Source organism: Kryptolebias marmoratus, linkage group LG18 (genome assembly GCF_001649575.2).
Source record: "Kryptolebias marmoratus isolate JLee-2015 linkage group LG18, ASM164957v2, whole genome shotgun sequence".
Lineage (NCBI taxonomy): Eukaryota > Metazoa > Chordata > Actinopteri > Cyprinodontiformes > Rivulidae > Kryptolebias > Kryptolebias marmoratus.
The window spans coordinates 5,671,037-5,689,387 of record NC_051447.1 but is presented as its reverse complement, the minus strand read 5'-3'; the positions used below and the strand labels follow the sequence as shown (position 1 = coordinate 5,689,387).

At 41.4% G+C, this 18,351-nt stretch overlaps 1 protein-coding gene across 4 annotated transcripts in view; it reads right to left on the bottom strand.

The window, feature by feature from the left end:
• Positions 1-18,351, bottom strand: part of abcc9 (ATP-binding cassette, sub-family C (CFTR/MRP), member 9) — a 74,460-nt gene that overhangs the window by 16,726 nt on the left and 39,383 nt on the right. For all 4 annotated transcript variants that reach the window (XR_005234409.1, XR_005234410.1, XR_005234411.1 and 1 more), the window contains 14 exons: positions 15,990-16,127; positions 15,006-15,131; positions 14,726-14,825; positions 14,465-14,538; positions 12,277-12,501; positions 11,700-11,854; positions 10,058-10,127; positions 9,749-9,906; positions 6,031-6,123; positions 5,345-5,447; positions 5,131-5,238; positions 3,891-4,011; positions 2,348-2,478; positions 742-820 (listed from right to left, as the gene is read on the bottom strand). Coding sequence is in view for 1 of the 4 variants with exons in the window: in XM_037981214.1 (XP_037837142.1) it covers positions 742-820; positions 2,348-2,478; positions 3,891-4,011; positions 5,131-5,238; positions 5,345-5,447; positions 6,031-6,123; positions 9,749-9,906; positions 10,058-10,127; positions 11,700-11,854; positions 12,277-12,501; positions 14,465-14,538; positions 14,726-14,825; positions 15,006-15,131; positions 15,990-16,127 (1,681 nt within the window). In the remaining 3 variants the exon portion in view is untranslated. The remainder of the gene's footprint in view (positions 1-741; positions 821-2,347; positions 2,479-3,890; positions 4,012-5,130; positions 5,239-5,344; positions 5,448-6,030; positions 6,124-9,748; positions 9,907-10,057; positions 10,128-11,699; positions 11,855-12,276; positions 12,502-14,464; positions 14,539-14,725; positions 14,826-15,005; positions 15,132-15,989; positions 16,128-18,351) is intronic.

Genomic DNA, 18,351 nt, shown 5'->3' with positions numbered 1-18,351 from the left:
CGTCTCCCTTTGATTCATCTCTGGTCTCAGGTCTGTTCAGGTTTTGTTTAGTTAGTAAATGTTTTTGCATTTAGTTTAGGTTTTGCTGCCACGTCAGCCTTTGTTTTGGGTTTGCCTTTTATTTCTAAATTTAGTTGTTTTTTTTTTATCACCATGAGTCTGCGCTCAGGGTTCGCCTCCTTCCACCCCGCTCATGACATTTATCACGTTTGTTCACATGTACGAATGATATTTGCAATTTTCTTTAATTCCATTATTTAACGATAAAAGGATTACGTACAGGCCAAAAAAGCGCAAATGATTTTGAAGTGTTATTGAGTTGGAATATTAAATGTTTTGTTCTTTTAGGTATTGTCACGTCATCCCAAAGAAACTCTGCTTAGAGTTAGAATGTTTTGTCAACTACTGCTTTAGAGATATGAAGGAAATGTACGTATCATTGTTATGACTCCCGGAGAGACATTCAGACTGCAAGACTGTCCAAACCATGTAAAACGTGATTTATGATTGTTCAAATAAATCTCTCAAATGTTAATTAATTAATTAATGTTAATGTTTGATTGAGAAGTAAAAAATACACAATATTGTTAGTTGAACATCACTTGTTCCTCTGTAGCAACCTAAAAAATCGGTTGTCATCATCAGCAAGTCTGATAAGTGAGACAGTGAACAACAGCAAGACGAACAGAGACGGGAGGAAAGGGGAAATCTTGTCAACGATGCGACGGGACACAAACCCACCTTCAAAAATATCCACCATGTTGAAAAAGGCCAGCGACAGAGACGACTTCCCACTGCCCGTGCGGCCGCAGATTCCCACCTGACGCGGCGGCGGCAGAAGAAGAAGTTATAATCAATAAACCTGAGGTCACCTTGCATGGCTGTGAGACAAAACACACCTGAGTGATAACAGGGTGGCAGCTACATGTGGAAAATACCAGCTTACAGGTTTCATCAAAGAATGGAAGTAGGAAGCCCACGTTTAGACTCGATCCCCAGATGTCCTCTAACGTCAACATTTTCAATTGTTTTTGTTTATTTTTCTATGGACTGGATAAGTCTAATTATTATTTATTAAATCATTAAAAGAAAAATAACACCCCTACATCAATACTTTGTAGAGCCACCTGTTGCCGCATTTGCGGTTATGTTTCCTTGATCTTAGTCCATCTAACCAATGGTTTGATGGACTAAGATCTTTACGACTGTCTCTATCGTCCATGACAAACTGCTCTGGCTTCTTTAAGTTGGACTGGCGTCGCTTGCGTCCAACAACTTTCCAATCAAACCAGGGATTCTCTGTTGGACTGAGGTCTGGGCCATTCCAGGACATTAACTTAGCAGAGTGCTTAGGGTCATTGTCCCTCTGGAAGATGAAGCACTATCCCACTCTGACCCAGCACCTGCTGATGAAAACCTTCCCCCACAGCATGATGCCGCCACCACCGTGCTTCACTGTGGGGGTTTGAACCAGACATGGTGTTGTCCTTGATGGTCAAAAAGGTCTAATCTTCAATATATGCCTTTTGACAAACGCCTAAGGACCTTTTTTCTTAAAGTTATGGCTTCTTCCTGACCACATTGCATGAAGCCCAACTCTGTGCAGCTTAAACTGGTCCTTTGGACACCCTGGAAAAAAAAATAGCTGCCCAGCTCCATCAGGTGCATCTATAACTTTCTTCTGTGCCTTTTTTGTGTAGAATTAGTCCTTACAGTTAAATTAAACATCCATTTAAAAACCAAATCAAAGACAGGATACTAGGTGTGTTAATACTTCAGCAACTCACTGTATTGTGGTGGAGAATTGAGCTGTGATAAAGCTTCTTTGATTCTCATTTATCACGCTTTGTTTAGCGGCAAACTAACCTTTTTTTTTTACCTATTTCAGAGAATAAAAACAAAATAGTAACAGGATTTTATTAGTTTTAAAGCCATGTTGTCAACATTACCACAGTACCTCTGGTTTGCCGTCTAGCTAAATTTACACACCAGCAGTTTTAGTTGCAATGCAACGAGAGGCCCCCACAATGCACATTTCAACAGTGTGTGATTTACCACTTACTGCCCAGTGTAGCTGCTGTCTGCTACAAGAAGAAAAACTGGAACTTCACCCTTAAATGACACATAAAAGTCAACTGGAGGACAGTTAAATGGATGTCACACAGATACTCTCTGCGGACGTCAGCTGTGCATCACGGTTGCAATATTTAATACGAAGTCATTTTTTACAGTGCTTTTTAGGCTGATATGTTATCTGGAGTTTTAGCAATAAAACAACATTTACTGAGGTCAGGATGAGAGTTCACCCCTCACCGTTTGACTCTCCTCGCGGCACCATGTTAATTACCTTCTGGCCCGGTTTGATGTAGGCGTTGACGTGTTTCAGCACCGGTTTGAGACTGCAGTCGTAGCGCACGCACAGGTTCTGGATCTTTATCTCGCCGTCCTGAGGCCAGTTCTCGGGGACCGGAGAGGTGTCTGGAAGGAGAGGGGGAAAAAAAAAAAAGAGTCAGGGGTATGGTTTATTTCTCTTGCATGTTATCGCACTTAAACAGGTTCTGTATGTGCAGCACTAACAGCTGACTAAATGTGCCTTTTATGACAGATTAGCCTTTAGCAACGTTTACGAAAAAAAAAGTATAAAACGTGTAATTCTAGGACACAATAATGCTTCAACAAGAAGAATTCTAAAGAAATTCTGAGGAGTGGCAACAGTAATTTGGAACGTCCTTTTGTAATAACCCAAAGCGCCAAAATGTTGATGTTTCGATGTAGAAATTGTAAACGAAGTGTAAAGAGAACCAAGATCATTAGGATCACCATGGTAACCACACACTTGTGTCTCTCAATCCCTGACAGCACACTGAACACGTGCGGACAGAAGTGTAGAGTAAAACGTAAGCCTCAAACCGCCACCGTGTAAAAACTAGGAGTCATGTTGAAAATATTTCTGAATCGTGAGAAGCAGCATCTGGTCGTCACACACATCGGTCTTTGTGTGTCTACAGTTCATTTTTGTGGATGTGACGAGTTACACCGATCTGTCATTTCAGTTTAGAAGAAGCAGTTCTGAGCTCAGATACAATGGAAAAATCAATGAGAGTTTGGGGTTGTGTCCAATCCTGGTCCTGGAGAGCCACTATTCTGCATGTTTTCCTTGTTTCCATGCTCCAACACCTGATTCAGTGGTTAAATTACCTCTTCTTGTTCTGCAGAAGCCTGGTAATCACCCATTGATTCAAATCAGGTATAGGAACTGCTACATTTGGTAAACTAAAAGGTAGGTTTAGATTTTTTTTGAGAAATTTCAAATGTTAAAGTTGGTAACATCACACTAAGTTAAACATTCTGTGGTAAAAATGTTCAAAAGTCTTAAAACTTAAACTGTGATTGTGTAAAAACGCTTTAAAAATATGAAGATGTCACTTCAGTCAAGTAAAGCGCAGCTCTCTGCGACTTGTTTAAACTTTAAATTATGCAAGCTGGGTTTTGCCAAAATCCCATTGTTGTAAAAGTGAAAATATTTTGCTATTTTTATCTGTGCCATTCAAAGACATTTCACATTACACCCCATTAAACTGCATGTTTTTATGTTTTTTTTTGTTTTTTTTTTCCCCAGGTTGTCGTTTTTTCCTAAGCTGGAATTGGCAAATGCCTTATCTTAAAATGACTCCAACCATTATTGGGACATCCCTAGCTGCCACGGTGTTTGGATGCATCTAAACACCATCAGCTTATATACTCAATACAAGCTTGATCACTGAGACCAATCATTAGCACATCCTACTGCTTTTCCAACTTCCAACTGGAACACTGTTAAGTTAAATGTAATCCGAGCTCCGATATTCAAGGTAAATGGAACGCAGCCCTCGCTAAACAGCAGAAGTTACCCATAGATCCCTCGTAGTTCTCCGACTCTGTGCCGAGGAAGCTGTTGACCTTCTTCACAGCTGCCATCTGGACCTCCAGGTCTGCCAAGTTCCTCACAACCCAGTTTAAGTAATTAGTGACCTGCAAGGGGATAAACAAACTTAAGATTCAATCAACACTTCCTGCTGGAAAGAAAAATTCACTCGCTCGGATATTTTGCTGGGCCACCTTTGGGCGGATTTACAGCGCACAAGAGACTCAGGCTGCTCCACCACATTCAAAATATTCTCAATGGGATTAATAAAACTTGAACTCTGGAGCTCAGTTCTTGTTTAAAACTTCCCCAAACCACTTTTATGTTGAACTCAGTGAATGAATTTGAAGCACCTATTCTCATGGTTTAGTTTTTGGTATCAGCTCAGTTTTTTTTTTACCTTTAGCAGTTTAGCTAATCTGAGCTAGCTGATCTTAGCTAACAGAATTTTTCAGGCTTTGCTCAGACTAATCCAAATATTTTGCAAAGCAAAGATTTTTTTAAAAAGAGCATTTTTTAGCGTATTGGTGTAAATAAGCAAAGATTTTAAGAAATGACGATGTAGTAGCCTACTTTGTGCACAGCACTAGTGTTTGGCACGTTAGAAACACCCAAATTAAGCCCATTTTTTCCTGTTTTCTCTTTTTATCTGGCTTCCATAGTGTGATAAACTCTTTTGAAGCGATGTTCTGTCAAATAGTTATTGACAGTTATTAACTTCAGCCATGACAGTCACAGAGTATAAAGAAAAATGCAGAGCTTTGGCTGTGTAGACCTTTAGGCTAAGCTAAAGGCTAGTTAGAGCATCTCTTTAATGACTGAGATGAAATGGTAAACGGTGTCAAAGAGAAAAAACTGCCCTCCAAATGTTTTGAGACTACTTTTGGGCTATAATAATTCTTCCTTCGTGGGTTTGTTGCGTGGTTAATGATGACATTAATGCCACCTACTAGTACAGCATGGATATTTTAAAATTTTGTTGGAATTTCCTGCTTTCAAAACAGAGATTTTTAAATGAAAAAAAAAAACAAGTTGAAAAAATTTTCAAAGTAGTGCAGTAAGGGTTTAAGTGTTGGATCCTGCAAAAAAACACCGCTAAAAACCTATGTAAAAAAAAGTCTTTTGCCCATGCCCAAATGGAGCAAAACAGCTGGTTCATTCAGACAAACAGAAGCTTTAGCATGTTGATGATTTAAAAAGAAAAATGAAAAGCCTAGAAGACTCACAGTGAGAGCATATGTGAGTCCGAGGCCCACCAGGCTGCTTTTAGTACACGGTAAAGTCCATATTGATGCCACGGCTGCTGTCAGCACAATCACTGCTCCGAGATAGTCCTGCAGACCAACAGAGCAAAGATGCATTTTTAGAGTTTCAGGTTTTAAAAGCACCACACAGTTTGGGCTTTGACGACCGGCGCCCCCTGGCTGAGACGTTCCTCACCGTTCGGACCTCCAGCCAGCGGTTGGCTGCGGACAGAAACAGGTAGGCCGTGTTATTGGTGTCCGTCAGCTCCAACATCCGCTGTTTAAATCGTGCCTCGTGTCTGAAACACACGTTTTATCAGTCATCGGGGACCACAAAAAAAAAAACTGGACATGATGCAAACAGGAAGCAGAAACACAAACAAGAACATGTTTTCAAATTTTTAAAAAAAAGGAAGAGTTTTGATGTATTTTAGTTTTATCTGAAGTTTTCCGCCTCAGAAACCAGACTGGGTTTTGAGGAGGACCAGGGGGTAACGATAATGGGAACTATCCCCTGATTTACTGCGTGTGTCTGTTCCCGATGTTCACTTGTGTGTCAGTCTGTGTGTGTGTGTGTGTGTGTGAGTGTTTTTCCTCTTCTCTTCCCTGAGGAACCCCCCCTCTCTCTTGCCCGCTCAAAGCGTGAGACCCGTTTAAAGATGGGATTACAGCGACGATGGGAAAGAGAGTGACGACAGAAGCATTAGACGTGACTTCTGCCGATTCGTCCAGTAATTACGGCGACTACAGGAGCCAGAGGAGACGCATGGATCACAACATGAGCCTCTGCTAGCTCTGTTCTGTCTGCCACGCTGAAAACACTTAAAATCATTACAGGATTAGACTTTCAGATGCTTGCGGAGATGCTTCGTGCTGGCGTACCTGAAGGCTCTGATGGTGGTCAGACCTTCTGCGGTCTCGGAGAAGTGGCAGAGCAAAGGCAGCTGTGTTGACTCATCAAGGTCTTGGAGATCCCTGAGAGGGGAAGAAATGCATTTTTTGTAAACAAATAGATACGTGTTGCCTTAAAGACCACCCCGTAACTTCCCATTTCTGCTTCCAAGCAGCAAGACTTTCTCGAAGTCTTTTAAAATGGTCCTGATCAACAGATTGTCAGGCTTTCTGAAGTTTTTTTTTTCTTTTTTTTTGGACTTTAGCTGCTTTTTCAGTCAGTCCTTGACCATTTTTAGTAGAATGTCCTTTTTTGTTTGTTAAACTACTTTAACTCTGACTAATGAATCACTCAGGCATAAAAAGGTTCCTAAACTCCACATATTTCAGATAACTTGGCTCCTTTATAAGGGAATTTTAAGGTCTTTGTTGCCAGGCCTTAAATATATTCTCCAGCAGATTAGCAGTATCTGCAAGGTACGGCAGCACATTAGGGCCACTCAGAAGGATACAATGATGAGGAGGAAGGGGATCTGTCTTATTTAGTTTTGAGAGTATAGTGTAATTGTCAAGATTAGTGTCAAATTAATTGACAAAAAAAATTGCAATGTTGAAGGAAAAGAGTAATTTTTCCTGACTTAAGCCAGAGGAAGTGCTCCCTAACCCAACAGTATTTGTTTCATTTTTTATAATTATTGTATCTGAGGGTAATGGGTGCACTTTTACTGAGATAACTACAAAATAAAAGCATTTTAGCCACAGCAGTCTCAGATGCCATTCATTACTCCAGTTTCAAACAAATACACCAAGCATTAGAGATACACTCAGTGTAAGTGTTTGAGACTCTTATTTTGAAGGATTGAAATGAGTTCAGTGAGTTCCTTTGCAGCCGGAGAAATAAACCATCGTGGACTGCTTCGACTAAAATACTGGATGTTTTTTTTATAGTTTACCCCATATCAGTGCACCCATTGGCCCTTAGATAAAAATAGTGGGTTGGAGTCATACTGTGTAGAAGAACAGAGGTAGTTCCTTTTTGCTTCAGTGAAGAGGGGCATATTTACAAATGTCTTTAAAACTGCGCTAATCTATGAGAAGCATGGCCTTCTAAAACTGGTGAAAAAAAAATAGCTGTTTGGGGAAGCCACCAGGGGCAGTGGTGGAGCCAGAGGGTGGCCAGTGGTGGCTACCATAGATTAATCTCCGGCCACCCCAATCATTTGAGGAAACTAAGCTTTCCAATTTTTATTTTGCTTAAAAGTATAGTTTCCTCAAATAGGTGGGGTGGCCGGTTTAAATATACATATACACATATACGGCGGTGGCCATCTTGGATTCTGACGACAGTGATGTTACTTGAACCAGGCAGATGGACAATAGAGGGGATTTCCAAGTCCCCTCTTTGCATTGTGACGGGGTGACAACAAATAACAGTCTGGTTCAGGAGCACTGCAAGGTTCACTTCCTCTGGTTTAAGTCCTGAAAGGCACCTGCCCCTCCAACATTGTGACCTTTTTCTGTCAAATTCAAACCTTTTCTGTCAATAATATGTGATGATTCTGGAGGTTTTTGTATTTCCTGGTGGGCCGTCTCGGCAATTGATTGGCAGCTCTTCCCCACTCCCTCTACACCTGTGGCAGATCAGGCTCATCAGGAGACAAATGGTACTTAAGGCCGTGGTGGTAACCAGACCAGCGCTTGAGCATTGTTTTGCCTCTGTGGTAAAGTGCTGAGCCTTAGAGACTTTCTAGTTTCTCTTTGTGAACTCTTCCTGACCTTTCTGTATTTTTTGTGTTTTTTTTACCTACCTAGGACAACCTGACCTGTGTGGATCCAGTCTGGTCTGTTTTGGAAACCTGCCTCGAGGATAAGCTACCAACCTGTTTGCCTGTGCCTGTCTGCCTGCCTAAAAAGGGATACTTACCTGTTGCCTCCTGGAGAATCTGCTAACCTGCTACTGGGAAATACTCACCTCCTATACTCACCTCCGTGCTGTGGATCGCTCTTCGCACAGTAAGAACTCTCACCTGGAAATCAGTCCTATAACACTTACCTGTTCTGTCACCGAAGCAAACCCGAAACTCACCACGTCCTCTGCTTCCAGGTCCTGGTTCCTGTTATTATCACCATACCCGATTCACTGTAAAATAAACTCGCTTCCTGCTACGTTGGTCTCCCGTTTCTGTCTGACGCCGAGCTGCTCACTTTAGAAGAAATTCAGAATCCTGAAATAATATTTACAAAAAACCCTTCATCCTCATTTTATGTCTTTTGAGTGGCCCTAATAGACAGTTGAAGAAAGTTATATCTTTAGGAAAACTTGGGTGAAAAACGCTTCATCCGTCAGCTGACTGAGTGCATGTCAAGTTCAAGGCCCACAGGTGTGGACTCCTGTTAATTCACGTAGTTCTTATGTTCAAATATTCACTTTTCTAACACGTTTAGTTGTAGTTAGTTATGTCAGGCTTAAAAGAAAGTTTGCGTAACAACGGTTGTGTGTGGGGCAGTCGCATCACTAGTGTACAGACTCTGGTCACAAAAGTACAGCATGGCAGCTTCCGTAAAGTGCTGGCTTCAGTTCCCAGTTCCTGCTCGTCTGTTACTGTAACCTCCTGCTGAAACCCGCAGCTCCATACTGAAAACAGGTGGGCGGCAGAGTCTCCATCCCTGCTTATTTTGTTTAAAACCTGAGCATACTTAGTACAGAGTTCACACGGCAATTTGCCAACTTCCAAAGTGAGAAAAATGGAGTTATTTTCAAAATCCGAGGCAGTGAAACCCAACCTGATTCTGTGTGCGCTGCACAGCTCTCTTTGTTCTCCAGAACATGTACATGTACTAGTGTGAGAAATGTTCCTTTGTGATGAAAACAAAACACCGCAGAGGAATCCGAATCCGATGTACACTTTTTGTCAGACTTTAACTCCTAACACAGATGATGTCAGGAGTGCAGCTTGACCTTATATCAGAGCCAAAGAGGAGGTCAATTCTATCATTTCATTGTGTGACATTTGTGTCTGGATGTCTGAATTTCCCCTGTTGTAAAATAAGTTTATGGTTAAAAACTGGTGACAGAAGAAATTAACATTAATAAAATTTCTCCAGTAATTTTTTTTCTCCTGACTTCTCTGTTAAAAAATGTTAATGCCACCATTTTGTATGGATAATTTGACATAAGATAACAAGTATGGCAAATTTTGATCTTTTTTTCTATAAATATTATCCTCGACTTGGACCAGCCTTTTCATTTTGCCTCCTTGTCAAAATGAGTCGGATGCCACCTTTTCCCACATCTTCAGCTATCAAGTCTTTGGGAATCTCCTTGTCGGAGCTAAAATCCTGATTCCTTGAGTTTTTGAAGCCTTTTATGCTTGAATGGTCAGAATTAAGAAGCTTAAACAAAAAAGGATTCTCTAAAACTGGTCAGCTCACTGAAAAGAAGCGGAAAAGTAGCCAAAGTCCAAATAAACTACTTGAAAGACCTTTAAAAGGTCTCGAAAACCACTTTAAAAGGTTACAAGAAAGTCTGGCTCCTAGGTGTTTTTTCTGTGACACACTAAAGACAAAAGTTGAAACTTCCCCTCTTCCTGCAGGAAGAAGATGCCGCTCACTGCATCCAGATTCACTGCCCAAACAGTTCCAACACAAATGCAAAAAGCAATTTACCGTTTTTTTTTTTTTTTTAACAACACCTTTGCTGCACACTCACTTGGAAGCGACTCGGAAATACTTCTGAATGAAGTAGAAGGCCACCGAGAGGGGAACCAAGGCGGCGAGAAACGCTGGCGTGATTGAAGCTATGACCCCGATGGCGGTCAAACAGAGGAGTGTCGATCTGGTCAAAGACTCCAGCGTTGGAGGAATGTGCTAAAAGAGAAAGAGCTGACGACGTTAGAAAGACAAAAACAACCAAACCGTGACTACAGACTTGCAAATCTACAACAAACACTTTATTTAAATTAAAATCACAACTCCTTCACCTAAATGACATTAAAGGATACTTTTTCTTTCCATTTACCTGATCAATGATGTTGGTATCAGCTGAAAACCTGTTAAGGATCTGCCCCAAAGGAGTGACGTCGAAAAACCTGAGGAATTATCAAAATTGTGTTAAAAAAAAACGTAAGTTCTGGATAAATTTCAAAGGAACTGCAACAAAACCATTCTCTCTGCCCTGATAAATACAGCTGATATAGTGGGTGTAAAATTTAGCTTACTGTGGTTTATTTGTGACACGATTTGATTCCAGTTGCACATTCAGAAAAAAATATCACTGATGGTCTTCAGTTTTGGTCCTTTAGAAGTTTCTGCCGTATGGAAGGCGTCGGGTACGAGTTGTACCAAATGTGTTTTAATTAAAATGACATGCAGGTCAAAATCTTGTCTTCAGGGACCTAGTAATTGCTTGGATTGAGGATGAGCAGTGTGGCTTTCGTCGGAGTCGTGGAACAGTGGACCGGCTCTTCACCCATGTGGAGTTGCTGAGGGGGGGAGTGGGGGGTCATGGGAGTTTGACTATCCGGTCCACATGTGGCTTGTGACTGCGTTCCCATAGGCATTCTGGGGGAGGTGTTGCAGGAATATGGAGTACCGAGGTCACTTAAGGGCTATCCAGTCGCTGTCTAGCCCAAGCGAGAGCACAGGCTGGACTCTGTCAGGACTGCCCCATCCATCTGATCCCGTTCGCAGTGTTCATGGACAGAAAGGAGAGAGCACATGGTTCGAAAAACGCTTGGGTCTCGTTTCTGCTTTTTTGCAGAAGACATTAGCGCCTCCAAGCCATGACCTTCGGCGTGCACTGAGGACAGCGCAAGCCACAGCACCGCGTCACGCTTGGCGCACTTTGACGTGTGACGGGAGTCGCATCGCTCGTCTCTCCTGTCCGTCTCGTCAAGGCGAGATTGTAGTGGCACGCGACTCGTGGCTCATGCAAGATGTGACGTCAAGAGCAGAATTACCATTTGTGCCGGCGTTACACTCACTGCAGTTCTCTTTAAACAACTGAAAAAATACTGACACGTAGCAGAATGGTACAAGACGAAGAGTCGTGCACAGGAAGTATGTTCTTCATATAAAATCCTATTTAAAAAGTTTCATCTTATCTAAGCAGTCCTTGAAGTTTATGAAACATCTGCAGATATTGCACCTTCTTTGCTTTCATTTAGTCATATAGATGAGCATAAACGCAACGCCAGTTTCACAGAGCAACGCCTTCTGTAAGACTGAGATTGGCCAGAGCAGAGCAAGAGAAACACCCAGAAGATGGTGGGTGAGACCATGGCTGGATGCTGGTAAAAGACTCCCCTCACTCATCGTCTCAAGCTCACGAGAGAATTACAACAAGACGCCGCTGAACACGCCAAATATTCTTGCGCACTTCTTTATGGTTTGACCAATGTAAAAAGGATTTCGAAATGTGTGGCAAAATATGAGACAGTGTGACAATACTGAATAAGAAGTGAAAAAATTGCATATCATTACTTTATGTGATGCTCTTGAGCAAAATTAAAGAAAGTAATGATAAGTAGATAAGAGACATTTCTGGGCAGTAAAAAAACAAACATTTTTCCGATACTTGATTGCGAGCTGAGCTTCTTGCTGGTGTCAAACTTTAGTCTGAGGAGGTTCTGAGTGTGTTTTTGTGAGGTTTTTTTTTTTACCTGATGGGAGCATGGATGATCTTGTTGAGCAGGTTGTGGTGCAGGTTGGTGGCTGCAGAAAGGCCCAGAAACTCCACAGAGAGGGAGGTGATGAGGCACAAAGTGATTCCAGCAGCGCACAGGATGACAAAGACGGGCAGATGGTACGAGTCGTTCTGTGGATGAAATGCAAAATAAGCTTCAGAGACGTGGAGCATATCTTTTTGTATTTTTTTTTTTCATAACATAATAACATTTTTCTGAAAGCCTAAATGTTAAAAACAGGAACTTAAAACGCTGATTTTCCTTTAAAACTGGTTTTATTGAGCCAAGATACTTTAATTTTCCAGTTTTACTCGCATATTGCCCGTTTTAGCCTGAGACAAAACTTTTTGTTTCTTAATCGAAAGCTTTGGTTTATCCAGAGTCCTAATCTGTGCTATGAGAATGTTTGAAAATTAGCACACACCATATTCCACGTCTCATTAATATGATTAAGACTGAATATCAAGTGTTGCTCTTGGAAAGTTCAGAATTCTGAGCTGATATAGGGTTCAATCTTCTTTATGATCCTGGTAAATAACAACAAATTTCCTACCGCAGCCTCCTGAAGACCAGGAGGAAGACTCGTCATGTTGCTGCTGTTTGAAAAAATGGTTCCGTTATTCACGTCTGAACCCGGGTTTGCACTCAGACTGGTGTTGGAGGTCCATTTAGCCAGCCAGTAATCAATGGCGACAATGACAGAGTGTTTGAGGAGTTGCGAGGAAACCATCAGGAAGACCATGAAGAAGCCACCAGAAGATAGGTAACACAAGCACACCTGAACAAAAACAGGAAGAGTAAATAAATACAAGAAGGACCGAACCATCTTCAACAATCGATTCCTCAGGAAACATGCTCACAGACTAGCCTTTTTACAGTCTTTGGTCATGCTACTTGAAAAACTATTTATAAAATACATTTAATAATCAAATTGTCTTGAAAGCAGCAGAACATTTCATACAGTACTAGGTCTTTGATTATATGAGTTAGGGTTAGATTTTAGGGAGACTGTAGGTGTTGGTGTTCTGTCATTGGGTGGAGATTACAACCAAAACTTTTGAAAATATGAAATTAAAAACTTGCATTATGCTAGATTTGGTTACAACTCATGATAAACAGAAATGTTACTGCATTTGTGTAAAACACCATGTGAACACCAACTAATTAAACTGTATTTTCTATGTGAAGAATCAATGTCCTGATTAAAACATGGACAGACGGCTACATTAAAAGAAAAGAGCTGCTACGGGAGCCCGAATGGCCAAACAAGAAATGAGAAGCTGTGCTGCTGGACGGGGGCCCAGCAGCTGCTAGCAGTATACGAGTCAAAACTGAAAATAATGGAAGCATATTTAGTTTTTAGCGCCTCTATTCTGCAGGTGTGTTTTGCTCATTAGGAGCTTAAAGCTAAAGTTCAGTACTTTGGCAGTAGAGCTGTTCACCTGATGCAGACAGCTCTCTAACTGATTGGCTAATTGGCTAACAGCTAATGCAAAAGAAGCCCAAAATAAATTAAATACAAAAATGTTTTGCCACAATTCTAAAACAACTCTAATCTCAAAAGTTTCATAGCAGTTCATGCAAATGCTATTTCACGAACCTTTACACTGCTGTAAATTTCACTTTACATAGTTATTCTGGCAGAAATATTATGATATTCCACCAAAGTGCTCCCAGCTGCTAGCAAGCTAGCTGCTACTCTTGCAATTAGCACTTACAAAGAATGACAGGATTCTATGTAAAAAAAAAATAAAATAAAAAATACATACTATTACATTGACAGCAGTGTAATGTTTCCAAAAATATTGTTTTGGTTATCCCTTTCTTTGTGTGTTTGGTGTTTTTTCCCTAAAGGTGGCAGCAATCCACTTTGGCCTTTGTCCAGTTTGGACTAGCCGTTAGCTTGTTAAACAGGGTTCTCAAGTCTCATGCATTCACTATGAGACACACGCCACACTTTGTATTTCTCACGCTAATACACACACACAACCTTTTTTGAAGAGGAACCAATTCAGCGCAGCGTTTCTCGCACGGGCTGGAGCGCAACAGCGGGCACGGCTGTTGCGCGTTCAACTTAGCAGCTTTGTTGCTATATTTAGCAAGTTTTCAGACCCCTCTAGCGACTTTTTTTTTCCTTCATTTTTTTAAAGTGATTAGCAACAAATTTACTGACTTCTTCCTGTGTTATTGGAGACTTTGGCGACTACGTGTGGAAGCCCCAATCGTTCTGCAGTTCCTGTCCTCAGCGTGCGGTAAGCCCCGCCCACTTCCCTGAGCCCCTGACAGCTGGTCAGTTACACAGCAGAGAGGAGACCCGCTCCACTCCGGGTCCACGCTGCAGATGAATCATTTACGTGCGAAGCAGCCGCTGATCCCATCCTGGATTACAGAGCAGGATGTAAATATAGTATAAATATAATTTTGAATGTATTGTTTTTTTCGCTGACACTGTTGCGCTGGCACAGATCCCTGCGGTCCCAACCACAGATAAAAGAGGAAGGTTGAATGTAGAGCTACCAATTCCAAGTCAACTCTTAACTCTCTTTTGGTTAAATTTGATATTCTAACATCATTGATTTATGATTCCCCTCTGTCCTACAGCCTGCCCAACATGACCAAATATGCAAATTAGGCAATGACGTCATCTAACGGCTTTTAGCGGCTCCAAATCTCCCTCCGAGCTCGGATCAAAACTTGAGCCGACTGACCATCCAGTCAGTTACAGATGTAAAACGTTTCACCTTCCAAGGGATCTTTGAGCGTCTGCTGGTGATGGTGGACGTGTCATCATCCTCTTCTTCCTCCTCCTCTTCCTCTGTTTGTAAAAAAAAAGTTTTTTTTAAATTTTAGGTAGCATGTTTTGACTTGAGTGACAACTTGTGAAATTCAGGACATAATGTCCCAGTAATTCGAAAGTCAGTGTTTGATTACAAACAAAACGACAAAAAAAAATGTGTTTCGTTATTAAGAAGGAAAACTACTAAACAAAAACCATCTCTGACCTTCATCTTCATCATCTATTTGATTCTTGGCCTCTCTGGAGTAGAAAGCTCTCCTCAGTGTTTTCCTTTCAAGGGTGGTTTGACTGTCCTGCTCAATGTCCTGCAAAGACATCCATTCCATGTTTGATAACGCATAATCTACGCAAAGGTTCCAGTGACTTTACACCTCCTCAGATTATACTTGGGTGGTTATCTGCTATCGAATGTGGACGTTTCTTTACCTTCAAATGTGGATGTTTCTTTACCTTAATATTTGATTTTAAGAAAGTGGCGACGTTACCTTCTCCAGCTCCTGGTCCTGTCTGTTCATCAGAGTTTTCCAGTGGTCATAAAGCTCTGTGTCATGAGTCTGAATGTCCTTCAGGGTTCCCTCTCTGAGCACCGATCCGTCCTTCATCGCTATGATCTAGACAGAAAACACGATGCAGTCGCGTTAGCAAGTCGACGCCTTTCCAGGTCAGGACCTTATCTAAGGTCTTTAAAATAGGAGAAGCTGTCATGTCAGATATTTTATTGCAACAAAAACACTAAGCAAAGAGTGTCCAGCAGCTCATAGCACCTCCTTTAGTAGCGATAACTTGAAGTAAATGTCCGTTATCAGTCTCTCGCGTCATTATGGAAGAATTCTGTCCCTCTCGTCTTTGCAACATTACTTTCATGACCCAATTTCAACCAAATTTAGCTGTTGGAAGAAGACCTCGTGTTTGACTCTAGATTACTTAAGATATGCAAAAAGGTTCACGGTCAGATCAATGACTGCAAGGTGTCCTGATTTGTGGCCGCAAAAAAAAAAAAAAAAAAAAGCCCAAATCATCAGTCCTCCACCTCTGTGTTTGTGCTGATGGTGCTGCGTTTGGTTTTCCCCAACCTGCTGCTGCGTAACACAGCTAAACATGCCTACTCTGGACTCATCTGTCCAAAAGGAGGCCGTTCCAGAAGTCTTGCGGTTTGTTCAGATAAAGCTATACAAACCAAAGTTGGGCTGCCATGTTCTCTTTAGAGGACAAGAAGCTTTTTCTCCTGAAAACCAAAATCAGTTAGTTGATGAATTTGATCAGTTTCCCCTGATTGATGCACCATGCATTCATATTTTGGTTTAGTTTCTAAAACAAAATAAATTATCATATTGTATTTAACTTGACACTGTCAACCAGATTTAAACTTTTTTTTTTTAAATTACGTCTTAGTATCTGAAACTGCGAGGATGGTGTTAACTGCAACCTACGATGGTAATTCACTGTAGGTTGTAGAGTGCGGGCCTTACCCAGTCTGCATGTATGAGGTACTGCAGTTTGTGAGTGACGAGGACCACTGTTCGCTTATCATCCTGAAGAAACTTGAGGATTCCTTCCTGCATCAGGTGGTCGCTCAGGTGGATGTCCAAGGCTGAAAAGGGATCGTCCTGTTTGAGGAGGAAAGACATAACTTTAAAAAAACTGCTTTAAAAAAGCAGCTGCCACATGCAGAAAATAAGAAATCCTGTAAAAAATGAAAAAAGATGCAGAATCTTGGCTTTTCTGGCCTAAAATGGACCTAAAATAGGAAAAAAAACATTTTAGCAATAGTATTCCCATCACACTTGTGTAATTAACTTGTTATCGAGGTGCATGGCTGTTAGAAAATAACATCACATCGCCTTTTTAAGCATCTGATTCTGTAGTATGACCTCCAGAAAGTTGCCACAGATTCATTCTTCATACAAAAACAATTCTGTAGCTTACACATAGCAACTTTGAAAAGTCAAATATACACTATATTGCCAAAAATATTCACTCGTCTCCTTTCACACACATATGAACTTCAGTGACCTCCCATTCTTAATCCACAGGGTTTAATGTGATGTTGGCCCACTCTTTGCAGCTCTAACAGCTTCAACTCTTCTGGACCATTTTTTGAACCATTCTTCCAGTCGTCAGACCCTGATGTTGGACAGAAGACCTGGCTCTCAGTCTCTGCTCTAAATAATCCCAAAGGTGTTCTATCAGGTTGAGGTCAGGACTCTGTGCAGGTCAGTAAAGTTCTTCCACACTAAACTCGCTCCTCCATGTGTTTATGGACCTTGCTTTGTGCCCTGGTGCTCAGTCATGTTGAAACAGGAAGCAGCCGTCCCCAAACTGTTGCCACAAAGTTGGGAACATGGAATTGTCCAAAATGTCCTGGTCTGCTGAAGCATGAAGAGTTCCTTTCACTGGAACTAAGCAGCCGAGCCCAACTCCGGAAAAACAACCCCACACCATGATCCTCCCTCCACCAAACTTTACACTTGGCTCAATGCAGTCAGACAAGTACCATTGTCCTGGCAACCGCCAAACCCAGACTCATCCATCGGATTATCGGACAGAGATGTCGGACATGTCTCCACTGTTTTAGAGTCCAGTGGTGGCGTGCTTTACACCACTGCCTCTGACACTTTGCACATAGATTGGGTTTCCATGGTCGAGCAGCTGCATCCAAGCCTTCCATCACCATGAAGCTCTCCATGCTGTTCCTGAGCTAATCTGAAGGCCACATGAAGTTTGGAGGTCTGTAGCTGCTGACTCTGCAGAACGTTGGTGAACTCTGTGCACCATGAGCCTCAGCGTCCACTGAGCCCACTCTGGGATTTTAAGTGGCCTACATCTTTGTGGTCGACGAGTTCCTGTCATTCCCAATCACTTCCACTTTGTTATAATCCCACGAACAGCTGACTGTGTGATATATTTAGGAGCGAGGAAATTTCACAACTGGATTTACTGCACAGCTGGAATCCTATCCCAGTTCCACGCTGGAATTCATTGAGCTCCTGAAAGCGACCCATTCTCTCACTAATGTTTGTAGAATCAGTCTGCATGTCTAGGTGCTTGATTTTATACACCTGTGACCATGGAAGGGATTGGAACAACTAAATTCAATGATTTGGATGGGTGAGTGAATACTTTTGGCAATATAGTGAATGTCATAATGATAAAAGTTATGTAGCAGTGACTTATTAATATTACACATTTACATGCTATGCCATGCAAAAGTTCTGTCTGCACTGCCACAGTATTGTGTCACACTTTTATAGGCAATAAGGATTGCTTTTGCTCGTCTTTCTTGTCAGTAGAGCTGCATATCAATAGCGTTTTGTATGTTCTTGGCAAATGCACCATATAAATACAATGTTGTGACGATGTCATGTGGTTTCTCCAACAGCACAATGTAGATCAGGGATGGTTTTACTTGTTTCTCTGCTCCAACACAACAACAACAACAACAACTACAACAAAGACGCATCAATCTCTGAGTCCTCTAGTTTGGATACATTATACTTTGACAGGGTGTGAAATCATTTTTTTAATTTTTATTATTATTATTTGGATTTCTGGCACCAATCAATATTTGTAAGATTAGAAATTCAGCCACACCAAAAATGGCTGCCAAATGCTCATCGACAGCTGGAATATCATATGGGCGGGAGATTATTAGACGGTAAGCTGTGATGACTCGCCGCCTTGCACGATGAGACTGCATGACAAATAGAGTCCACTCAGTTTTTAAGATCTGATATGAACCTTCCCAGTTAAATGATCCTAAAGAAAACATTCCCTCCTTTCTGTATTTGACAGTATAACAAATTCATCCATGCAGACATTACGAAGTGTCAG